Below are 13421 nucleotides of genomic sequence, written 5' to 3'. Positions count from 1 at the left end.
TGGACGCCCCCCCCAACACCACACATTTTGGATATTTCCCTAATCAAACACACCTGATTCAACTCATCAGCTCGTTAGTAGAGACTCTACGACCTGAATTGGGTGTGTCAGAAAAAGGAAATATAGAAAATGTGCAGTGTTGGGGGGCCTCCAGGAACAGGGTTGGGAATCACTGGTTTAGATGAACAGCATTGTACTAAATATTTTAATAAATATGAACAAACAGTGGCACGCCTCTGCAATTGGACTTCCTAACGCTACTCGAGAGAGAGAGAGAGAGAGAGAGAGAGAAAACATTTCGGGCTGTAGAGTTGCAAAATACATAGTGACATTAAAAATATGGTGTAGTGTTTTTCTACACTGCTACTTTTAAGTTAAGTTAGTAGCGTTGCTACTTTTAGTTCCTTATTCCACAACACTGGTTTGTTTTGTGTATGTTTCCTAAAGAATATGTTTCGGGTCTTGCTGTGTCACTGTGTAGTGTTGCAGAGGTTCCTTCTTACCTTCCCCCTCTGGTTGAGAGGTTCAATGGTCAGACTGTCAGCGCTGATGTCGACGATTCTGCCCATCTGAAACCCATCTGTCGGGTGGGGCGCCCACACTGGCTTCCCATCATCCATTTTACCACTGAAGACAAGAGAAAAATCACTCTTATTATTCACAGAGAAGGACACAGATAATGAAGAAGAAAAAGAGCTCGGATCTGATTCAGAGAATGCTATTTGTACCTATTTAGATGTAGGCCTACAGTATAGCAGATCTTTTAAGAGACAAGGTTTGCTTCCTTTCAAAAAAAATATTTTTTAAGATTACATATTTCAGTTGCATAACAAAATTTCATCAAATGTAATGGAGTAATTTTTAATCAAATAAAATAAATAACTAAATATTTTAAGTTTTATTAATTTATCTTTGTTAAACATTACACAATTCAATTTGATGGAATTTTTCGTAAATCTTAAAAAAATAGGCTAAAATATTTTTCTGAGGGTAATTCTATTGGCTGTTTTTTACACCAAGTGCCAAACCGAACAATTCCACATTCCATATATCAAGAAAAATATTACAGTTATTATCATAAAATTATTACTTTCAATTGCCTAAACTTAAACTTTTTAAACAAAAAACTGTTCAGAATTCTCTGTAGTAATCCCCTATGAGAGCCTAAAATGTCTTAATGATTAAACTGATTTAAAAGCATAGTTCACCTCAAAATGAAAATTCTGTCATCATTTACTCACCTTCATGTCATTCAAAACCAGTTTATACCAAAGTAGGCAGATTGCTAGCCTAAGTCACTTTTCACTTCCACTGCATCTTTTTTATCCACAGTGAAAGTGAATGGTAACATCTGCTTTTTGTGTTCCATGGAAGAGAGAAAGTCATACAGGTTTGGACTAACATGAGGGTGATCACATCATGAAAAACTGTATGTCTCTAGCCACACTTTTGGAGTACACTTAAACACGTAAATTACATTTTCATAGGACTTTTTAGTTGATCCTCCCCCCCAGTATTACTCGTCATCTTGGATTATGAAAAATGCTATAAAAACAAAAATGAGTGATTTGTAAATTACATTCACCCTTTGCTGTTTTGAAAGCACTACAACTACACATAATGTGATGTTTTACCTTGTGTATTTTCTTTTTTTTTTTTTTTTTTTTTACAGTAATGTACAGTAATTTCAAATCAGATGATTGCAACATGCTCCAAAAAATTAGGGACAGTCGAGTGTTTACCACTGTGAAACATCATTTAACACTTATTAAGAATTTGGGCACTGAAGACACAAGTTTGTTAAGTTTAGAAAGTGGAATTTTCCCCCATTCATCCATTATGTAGGTCTTTAGCTGCCCAATTGTACGTGGTCTTCATTGCCATCTAATGCGCTTCATAATGCACCACACATTCTAAATTGGAGATAGGTCAGGACTGCAGGCAGGCCAGTCTAGCACCCACACGCTCTGCTCACACAGCCATGCACTTGTAATAGTTGCTGGCAGTATTGAAGTTGTCCTGCCGGAAAATGCAGGGACATCCCTGGAAAAGACGGTGCTCCAAAATTTTTACATATCTGTCTGCATTCATGGCATTCTCACAGATTTGTGAGTTACTCATGCCATGGGCACAGACACATCCCTGGCCCATACAGACACTGGCTTTTGGACCTGATGCTGATAACAGCTTGGATGGTCCTTTTCCTCCTTTGCCCGTAGAACACGACAGCTTTGTTTTTCAAAAACTTTTTGAAATGTGGACCCATCGGACCAAAAAAAACACAGTTCCACTGTTCTATTTTCCATCTAAGATGAGACCGAGCCCAGAGAAGTCAGCAGCGCTTCTGGACAGTGTTGATGTATGGCTTCTGCTTTGCATAGTAAAGTAACTTAACTTGCATCTGTGGATTTTTTTAAGACAGTGACATCCGAGTGATCGGAGATCATGCGCATTCAGAAGTGGTTTTCATCTTGCCCTTTACGCAGAGAGATTTGACCAGATTCCTTGAATCTTTTAACTATATTGTGCACTGTAGAGGGTGAAATGCCCCAAATCCTTCCAATTTGTCTTTGGGGAACATTGTTCTTAAAAGGCTGGATTATTTGCTGAAGCATCTGTTAGGAAATTGACAAGTCTTGAATGATCCTTGCTCTTGAAGGACTAGGCTGTTTTTGGAGGATCCTTATATACTATGACACAATTGCCTCACCTGTTTAACATCTGTTTCACATCGCCTTGTTATTTTAACTCGTCAAATTGTTATTAGTCTTCAATTGACCCTGTCTCAACGTTTTTGGAGCGTGTTGCAATCAACTGATTTGAAATTACTGTACATCATCAAAAAACAACAAAAAAAACAAAACACAAGGTAAAACATCATATTACGTGTTGCTGTAGTGCTTTCAATATAGCAAAGGGTGAATATAATTTACAAATCACTCATTTTTGTTTTTGTTAGCATTTTTCATACTTTCCCAACTTTTTCGGAATCAGGGTTGTAAATAATGGTAAAATGCTGTCAAATGCTAACGCCAACAATTTTAACACATCTCAAAGGGTTATTTTAGGCATTTCTTCCACTGGGACAGATTCTCATCATCTTCACATTGTATCTGTTCACAGTGTACCCAATAATAAGTTACTATTAAGTTAATAAATTATTATGGAAGTATATATCTGTATAATAATAACAACAACAATATTAATAATATTAATAATAATTATTATTATTATTATAAACCCGTACCATATTTCGAGAATCATGTGTGATTAGGCCATTTGAAAATCGTTGTTTCTGCATGGGTGCACACCTTGTGTATGATGTAAAAAGAGTGCAATTGTCTATAAATTTCAATCAGAGTGGCTACATACAACAAAATATTGATGTGAATATTTTAACAACAGTTCTATTTGTGTGCGTGAAACTTCTTTTTTCCATGGTAAGGGTGACCTTTGCATGGAATTGCCCTCTATTATATTGTATTAATTGTGAAATTGCAGAAATTCAATGAATTGTAGTTTACAGATGTACATTTTTATCTTTGAGTAATGTTTCTCCTATCACTGAATTGTTGGAGTTTGAGGTATTTTAAAGCTGCTGTTCATGTTCAACAGGAGGTGTCAAAGTAGTATTTACTTAATGTAATATTTATGTAAATGTTGTGTAATATTGTGTAATATTTACTTTAACTTTAATCAGCATCATAAACTACTGATATCTGTCAAAACTGGCCTCTAGCAGACAGGCTTGTAATAGGAGTCAAATGGTGTAACCGGTTACACCATTTGTCATTTCAATTTAAAATCTAATTTGACAGGCATTGTCATGGACACAAGCACATGGCCTTGGTGTGAATATTTCAAACATAATTTTTTTAAGTAAATTATGATGAATGATCAGTTTTACTGGGGTCATACCATTTGACACAAGCATATCTGACCATACCCTAAACATATCAAATTCTCGAATATTTTAAAGAGAGTTACTAATCTTTTTATGCAGCAGTTAGGGTCATCAGGGGTCTTTCTCTGTGATATAATTTCCTGTCACTTGGTCTTCTTGCACACAACAAAATGGTTCCTTGAATGGTGGTTACACCAACTTGACACTTCAGGAAACTGACTTGACTGACAGGATCCCCCAAATTATTTGTAATTTTCAGAACAATGGTGTTCCATTATTTTATTTACTATTAAAATGTTCTAATGTAAGATTATGCCAAACTAGTTGATAGGGTGTTTTATTGAGAATCTCACCTTTTTTAAGCAAGTTTAATTATTTGGTACAAAGTTTTTACGGTTACACCACATTGACATTTTTGCCATCATCCCCCAAATATTCTCTCACAATTGATTAAAACCAGAACTTTTAGGCTAGGTCCTCAATAAAAGAATGCATGCAAGTAATTTGTACATTTATTTTCAAAATTGAACCCTTTTAAATTTAAACCATATGGACACAAAAAAACATCCGTCACGTCATTGACCCATAAAATGATTGAATGAATGCACAATAAATCTAATTAAAATCGCATTATGGTGATTTAATTAAATTCATTAGGGATGTGTCAATGTATTGGCCGCCAATTATTTATTGGCCAAATATTGACCAAATTAAAACCATTGGCAAATCGATGCATCAGGAATAGTTTTGAAATCGGATCATGACTCCCAGAATCGGATCAAATCGTGAGGTGCCTAAAGATTCCTGACCCTAGATTGAAGCTCATGAAGTGTTGTATAGTACAATCAGAATAAAAATTACAACTACCAAATGCATCTACACTGCGCAATAGTTATGTTTCGCACTGCGATTGGCTGCTTTTTATCCCTTCAGTCAGTTGTGTGAGAAGTTGTGTGAGAAGTTTTAGTCAGCTTGAGTAAAATTAAAAGCATCAAATTTTACTTTAAGAGTTTACAAAGCCTGGCCAACTGAAATATGCAGCATCTGATTGTTGTACATCAGCAGTGCAGATGTCAATTTAGAGTTCTTAAATACATTTAAAAGGACCACTGAACATTGTTTTGTTTTTTGTTTGGGGGGGGGATTTTCTCCCCTTTTCTCCCCAGTTTGGCATGCCCAATTCCCAATGCACTCTAGGTCCTCATGGTGCCGTAATGACTCGCCTCAATCCGAGTGGCGGAGGATGAATCTCAGTTGCCTCCGTGTCTGAGACAGTCAATCCGTGCATCTTATCACGTGGCTTGTTGAGCACGTTACCGCGGAGACCTAGCATGTGTGAAGGCTCACGCTATTCTCCGCGGCATCCACGCACAACTCACCACGTGCCCCATTGAGAGCGAGAACCACATTATAGAGACCACGAGGAGGTTAACCCAACATGACTCTACCCACCCTAGCAACCGGGCCAATTGGTTGCTTAAGAAGCCTGACTGGAGTCACTCAGCACGCCCTGGATTCGAACTTGCGACTCCAGGTTTAAGTGTAAGTGTAGACCAGGGGCGTCGCTAGACTTCAGTGTCATCCGGGGCTTAGCCCACAGGCCATAATATAATATAAAAATAAGAAGAATCCTTCCTTCCCTTACTTAAATGACCACCCTAACTGTCAAATAATAATTATATTAAGCGCAACACTGATTCTGGTTCAGAACTTTATATAAGCAAACGTCAGGAGCACAATAAACCGATCAAACACGTTTTCGGATTATCAAACCGAGAATTACAACTAGTCTCTTTGTTCATTGTGCAGAATTTAACGCTAACAATAAAATGGTTCTTTCTCCTGAATAAAATACATTTCCTACATAACTGCTGCTGTGTCCAGATACTAATAATAGCTGATGCACCAAAAGTCTAAGGATTTCTTTATTGCAAAATCCTATTCTAAAGTATGATTTAACTACGTCCTCCACATCCATCTCTTACATTAATGAAGCTGCTGGCTCAGCGTCCATTCTACTATTGTGATAATGACACTCTGTTTAGCCTAATATTGAGATTTTTTTCCTCTCCAATATTTCTACTTTATTCACACAATATATTACTATATTCTCACAATGCTAAGACTTAATTCAAATAATTTTTACTTTATTCTCAAAATATTATGACTACAATCTCAAAAAGCTAGACTTTATTCTAATAATTTTGACTTTGTTCTCATACAAAATTTTATATCATAATTCTACGACTTCTCGTCATTTTTAATTTATTTGCAAAATATTACGACTTTACCTAAATCTTTTTTTTTTTTTTTTTTTACGTGACAATAAAACGCCATTGTGAGATCACTGAGTAAAGTAAAAAATACATTTCATTTTTATAAATGCATCTTGAAACTCCTGCGTTGGGTTTCATGACTGTTATTAAACATGATTCCAGGTTGTTTTTAACAAAGCAAAGTTTAAACGCTTGATAAACGGTCAGAGAGTGTTTTTTCCCACCTTTTGTTCTGGTGTGCAGACTTAAGTACAATAATTTGACAAGTTCAATATAATTTGATTTTAAACCATTCAAAAATCAAGGCACCCCAAAGAGACTATTTAAAGGCAGCAGTGTAACTCCACGAACATGACATGGAAATGTGAACCAGCACGGGCAGAGCGCATATACAGGCAGTCATTTCTGTTTGACTTTAATGTGAGATTTTATCATTTAAGACCTATGTATTGTGCTATTTAGACTTATTGCTGCTATTTTGAGTTGCATTGGAGGAAATTCCATTGCAATAAACATTCTTTATTTCGGCATACTGACTCCCGACTAAACCTGAATAACCGAACAATATGAATGGCGCATGCATTAAAATCTACTTGGACTGTTAAAAACAAACGAAGATTAGAAATGAGGCTTATAGATTATATATTTAGAAATAAGGCTTGCATAATAAAACCTCAGTGCCTCTGATACAGAAAAGCTGCACCCCCATGAGAGAAAATAGAAATCTCCCACACGAGGCATTCATAATGATTCGTCTGATGAACTTGTGCATGAACAGCAGGCAAAAGTGAAAGTGCGAACTGTCAATTAATGCAAGTTTTGCAAGGCTCACTGATCGGAATTAATTTACATTTGAAGCCAGAATTGAAGCCTGCCTTGTTGCGTTTGTACCCGGATTAGAATTGTGATTACCCTAATTAACTTTAAGCCTTTTTTTTTTTTCTCATCACAAAAAACATTCGGGGCTATTAACAAAAGATCCGAGGCTTCAGCCCTATCAGCCAGGGTCTAGCTACGCACCTGCGTAAAGCCCTGCAGTACATACATGTAAAATGTGAGTTCTGCTGTTTTGAGCCGAAAAAAACAATAGTGCAAAAATGTTTTTCACATCAATCATGCTATGATATTTATTTATTTTTTTTAAAAATTTGTCTTTTTTTTTTTTTATCATTTTATCTTCTATTTATCTTTCATTATGGCTGGCTCTCTTTAAACGTTTGGCCTACCATGTGTTCAACAGATCCAATCCATGTTCAATGGGAGTTATTTGTTGTCTGAACAATAAAAAAATAATTTGTACCTCTTTGTAAATGTTTAAAGCATAATTTCTGGGCAAAACAGTGATCTGATGACAAAATAAGGTAAGTAGCAAAATATCGGCATATAAACGGCCAAAAAATTATACATTTGAAGTCAGAAGTTTACATACACCTCAACCAAATACATTTAAACTCAGTTTTTCACAATTACTGAAATTTAATCGTAGAAAACTTTCCCTGTCTTAGGTCAGTTAGAATCACTACTTTATTTTAAGAATGTGAAATGTTAGAATAATAGTAGAGACAATTATTTATTTCAGCTTTTATTTCTTTCATCACATTTACAGTGGGTCAGAAGTTTACATACACTTTGTTAGTATTTGGCAGCATTGCCTTTAAATTGTTTAACTTGGGTCAAACATTTTGGGTAGCCTTCCACAAGCTTCTCACAATAAGTTGCTGGAATTTTGGCCCATTCCTCCAGACAGAACTGATGTAACTGAGTCAGGTTTGTAGGCCTCCTTGCTTGCATGTGCTTTTTCAGTTCTGCCCACAAATTTTCTATCGGACTGAGGTCAGGGCTTTGTGATGGCCACTCCAATACCTTGACTTTGATGTCCTTAAGCCATTTTGCCACAACTTTGGAGGTAGGCTTGGGGTCATTGTCCATTTGGAAGACCCCCTTTGCGACCAAGCTTTAACTTCCTGGCTGATGTCTTGAGATGTTCCTTCAATATAACCACATAATCTTCCTCATGATGCCATTTATTTTGTGAAGTGCACCAGTCCCTCCTGCAGCAAAGCACCCCCACAACATGATGCTGCCACCCCCATGCTTCATGGTTGGGATGGTGTTCTTCAGCTTGCAAGCCTCACCCTTTTTCCTCCAAACATAACATGGTCATTATGGCCAAACAGTTCAATTTTTGTTTCATTATACCAGAGGACATTTCTCCAAAAAGTAAGATCTTTGTCCCCATGTGCACTTGCAAACTGTAGTCTGGCTTTTTTATGGTGGTTTTGGAGCAGTGGTTTCTTCCTTACTGAGCAGCCTTTCAGGTTATGTCGATATAGGACTTGTTTTACTGTGGATATAGATACTTGTCTACCCGTTTCCTCCGGCATCTTCACAAGGTCCTTTGCTATTCTGGGATTGATTTGCACTTTTCGCACCAAACTACATTCATCTCAAGGAAACAGAATGAATCTCCTTCCTGAGCAGTATGATGGCTGCGTGGTCCCATGCTGTTTATACTTGCGTCCTATTGTTTTTACAGATGAACGTGGTACCTTCAGGCATTTGGAAATTGCTCTCAAGGATGAACCAGACTTGTGGAGGTCCACATTTTATTTTCTGAGGTCTTGGCTGATTTATTTTGATTTTACCATGATGTCAAGCAAAGAGGCACTGAGTTTGAAGGTAGGCCTTAAATTACATCCACAGGTACACCTCCAATTCAGTACACCTCCTATCAGAAGCTAATTAGCTAACTGTCTAAAGGCTTGACATCATTTTCTGGAATTTTCCAAGCTGCTTAAAGGCACAGATAACTTAGTGTATGTAAACTTCTGACCCACTGGAATTGTGATATAGTCAATTAAAAGTGAAACAATCTGTCTGTAAACAATTGTTGGAAAGATTACTCGTGTCATGCACAAAGTAGATGTCCTAAACCACTTGCTAAAACTATAGTTTGCTAATATTAAATCTGTGGAGTGGTTAAAAAATTAGTTTTAATGACTTCAACTTAAGTGTATGTAAACTTCAAATGTATATCGGTGAATCCCTAAAATTAATATATAGTCTGTATGCCCTGTGCTTGTAAGTGAATAAGTTCTCTGCTCTCTGTCATCTACTACACACACACACACACACACACACACACACACACACACACACACACACACACACACACACACACACACATACACGGAGCATGTGTGATGCTCATGATGCATTGTTTTAAGTGTATAAGCGACTCATCTGTTCAGCTCTCACTCATTCACTTTGAAGTGGATGCATATGCAGACTATTAATATGTACTTAATTGAAGCACAGCTTTTTGCAGTTTAATTACTGCACTAGGCCATTTAGTGAACTGCTTATCCAGAGGTGAGAAACTACATCCAAATTTACACTCAGTTTTACGCCAATAATAAAAGCTTGATTTAACTGGACATATGAAACTGAAGAAATTACAACATAATTACTGTACATTATTACTACTGTAGAGTAAAATATTCAATGTAATAATAATAACAAATTATATTTATGTTTAAGCAATGTCTCACAAGCAAGAGTGCTGGCGTACTGAACATGTTTTCATCAAGGTTTTAATTTATACTGTTATGTTCTGCTATGCATTTCTTTATTGGGCAAAAAATAACACCAATGTTGTGTTTTGGATTACAATGTGAGGATCTGTATTCTGTAGAAGCAAAAAAGTTATTTTTATTTTATTAAAATTTTATGAATTAGTTTATTTAGACACCCTTTTGATGATAAAACTGAACAAAAATTTACAACATGAAATAAAACTAATATTATAATGCCCTACAATGGGGTTCTAGAAGCTAAAAATATTTTCTCCATAGTGACACTGATTTTGGTGATCATTTATAGACCTTTCAAAACAGTCTGCTCTGAGGTTCTGAAGAAGCCACAAGTGGGTGTAATTTAACTTATCTATTTGTTTTATTATTTTTTTATTTTAAGTCTGGACCCTGTCCACCTTTTTTCTGAACAAGGAATTTCTTGTGATTCTCCAGAAGTCGTTTTCCGGTCAGAATGTTTTACATTCAGTTTGCTTTACATTCTATTAGCCAATAGAAGTAAAACTTTTTTTTTGTTTTGCACAAACTTCTATGTTTCGAAGACATAAGTAAACACTGTTGGATAGCAAATAACTGTAGATAAATGTTTAACGGTTACATTATTTCATTATTTCCAATTGCATTATAGAATGTCTGAAAACTCATTCATGAAACAGTAGGCAAACAATACCCGGATGATCTACTGCATCTGCTGAGATTCTGAAGTGTGCAAGCAATCTATTCTCTTTACTACGGGAGTTGAGGAGCTGTCAGATTTAAAAAGGTGAAAAATTAAAAAAAATGGCAGAGAATCATGAGCTTATCTTTTCAACTGTAAGTGCAGGTATATGTATATGTATCAAGAAAGTTGTTTTTGCTGTTGCTGTAATTACAGTGCGTCATCGGTCAAAGGAAAATGCCAACATGGTGGATTATGTCAAGGATTGTATTTATTCTACACACCTGCATACCTAAAGAACATACTTCAATGGTCGAGAAGTTCATCTACATCAAATGAAGTACATTCTCTGAAAGTACGGGAATCCAGACGCAGTCTCTGTTTCCTTCGAGGTCAAGCACAGTAAAGGGCAAACAAAGGCAAAGTTCACACCGTTCCTGACAAGTAATTGTCATGGTTGTAAAGTTTATTGAGCATTACTGGATCTGTGCAAACAGCCTATCATTTCACTTCAGTGAGTTGCTGTATAATCATTTGCATTTATATGAACAAAACACTAACTAGATAAATGTGCACGCAACACGTTTTCAATGTAATCAGCATTACACACTTGTGTGGGTCGTATTACTTTGTTTCACTGTAGTTATTTTCAGTGGCAACTTCACAATTCTTTGAAAAGTCTACACCAACATGCCAGACATGAAAAGATTGAAATATAATTGAAATTACTAAACAAAAACATAATTTGTAGAGATTGTATTATATTATGTTTACAGTATGTACTAAATCTGTTCTTTGCTGTCCAGCCAAATATTAATAATAATTATAATAAAAGTAAAAATGAATGGCTTTTCTCTTCAAGAACAGTAAAATTACACGTCACTTCAACTGCCCACTTATTTTACTAGTGTCTTCAAATATGCTTGTTCCTCATTTCTTTTCTTTCCTTTCAGTTCTTAACAAATAAAACTGAATAACTATCAAACTGACCAAATAGATCACTGGAACAGATTTCATCAACGACAATAAAAATCAAAGCCTATCTTTAAATTGATAGCATGCAAAACTAGAGCCCCTAACAGTAATCCATGTATATGAAGAGATGTAAAACTGCATTTAAAATCATATTTCATCTGAACTGGATGGCTAATTGAAGCTTGACTGTGCCTATCGACTGTATACATTTTTAGGATCTGATAGTTTTAATACTTACATAAAATACACTGCATCTACAGTTGGTTAGACAGCAAATAAACTCGATGTTCTACATTGAAAATTCACAAAATTACAAAAACCAGCGGCCCATTAGATTATATCATTGTATTAATTATATTATTTATATAATATAATTAATATTATATATATTAATTGTATCATTATAATTAATTTATTTATATAAAAGTAAGAAAATGGTTATTTTGTACATTTAATTAAAAATATATTTTATATTACATATACTGTATTTATAAACTACATGCCATATTTAAATCATAGGCAGCATCTGAAAACATAGGCAGCTGACTTGCTGCCTTGTTGCCTAATCAGCTAATGGCTTAACCAACAGCGTTTTTGAATGAATGGAACTCAGAACAGTCTCCGAAGGCAGCATTTTCCAGTTTTCGGACCCCACCATAGTTATGATACTCGAACTAAACTGTCAGAAGAATGTGTGTACAGTTGGCAAATTCTCAACACCATCTAGAAAAAAAAAAAAAAAAAAATGTACTTTAGAAGGTTACCAAACATTTCTGGGCCTAGAAAGCCTGATACACTTTGGTCTATACAATGGAAGTGAATGGTGAACAAAAGGTCAGCATGAAAGTAATCCATAAGACTCCAGTGGGTTAATCCATGTTACCAGAAGTGATATGATAGGTTTGGGTGAGAAACAGAACAATATTTAATTCCTTATTTACTATAAATCTACACTTTCACTTTCACATTCTTCTTTTTTTTTTCGTGCATTCATGCATATCGCCACCAACTGGGCAGGGAGGAAAATGTTTAGTAAAAAAGGATTTAAATATTGATCTGTTTTTTTATCCACACCTATCATATCGCTTCTGAAGATATGGATAAAACCACTGGAGTCTTACTGAACACGTTTATGCTGCCTTTTTTGAGCTTAAAAATGTTGGTCACCATTCACTATCACTGTATGTACCTACAGAGCTAAATAAGAGAAATATTCTTCTACAAATCTTCATTTGTGTTCAGCGGAAGAATGAAAGTCATACACATCTAGGATGAGGGTGAGCAAATCATGAGAGAATTTACATTTTTGGGTGAACTATTCCTTTAGGCTGTTGAGTGCAAAAAGAACATAGTTCACTGCAGAGTTTAAGTACGGCTAATACGAACTGTCCAGAAAGTAAGGCTCAAATAAACTCATAGGATAAATTATTTCCTAACCATTAGAGCCTAACCTCCCAATGAGTAAAATGTGGTGTGCCTAAAATTTTTCAGCCAACATTAATATTGTTTTAAATTATGCTGTTATCAAAATTAATATTATAATACTAAATTATCATTACATATTGCTCAAAAGCATGCACTCATAAGAATGCATCAATTCGGCTTAAAAAGCCACAATCATATCCCGTTTATGTTAAATAAACCTGCTCCCAAGCAGGAGTGAGTTTACGGACCTGTTGCTATGACAGCAACTCCAAGATGATCTTTGATGAACTGAACAATCCAGGATTGCATTAAATCGTAACAATTGATTTTAAACAACTCAAATGTCAAATGATTGTATTGAAACAGGTTTCCCAAACACTCCCCCTGTTCCATTGGTGGGACAACACTTGCAAAACACTATGACTATATGTTTGTCACCGGGACTATCCCGAGCCACACTTGTCAGGGAAATCAACCAATGGATGGCTTTCTATGGTTGTCTCAAAGGATGTCAGTTTATAATCATTGTGGTGCCATTCTCACAGGATGCATTCTTGTAATGCATCAAAATATATGTTGTCAGAATTAGG

The 13421-nt window shown here is 35.6% G+C and overlaps 1 protein-coding gene across 3 annotated transcripts in view; it reads right to left on the bottom strand.

Moving 5' to 3' along the window:
* myo6a (myosin VIa) overlaps window positions 1–13421 on the bottom strand; it is a 106572-nt gene that overhangs the window by 61542 nt on the left and 31609 nt on the right. For all 3 annotated transcript variants that reach the window (XM_051654686.1, XM_051654687.1, XM_051654688.1), the window contains exon 2: window positions 504–627. In XM_051654686.1, the coding sequence (XP_051510646.1) occupies window positions 504–620 (117 nt within the window). In that variant the 5' untranslated portion in view covers window positions 621–627. The remainder of the gene's footprint in view (window positions 1–503; window positions 628–13421) is intronic.

The sequence above is a fragment of the Myxocyprinus asiaticus genome, chromosome 25 (genome assembly GCF_019703515.2).
Source record: "Myxocyprinus asiaticus isolate MX2 ecotype Aquarium Trade chromosome 25, UBuf_Myxa_2, whole genome shotgun sequence".
Classification (NCBI taxonomy): Eukaryota; Metazoa; Chordata; class Actinopteri; order Cypriniformes; family Catostomidae; genus Myxocyprinus; species Myxocyprinus asiaticus.
Note: the sequence above shows the minus strand (reverse complement) of the source record. Positions and strands in the feature narration are given on the sequence as shown.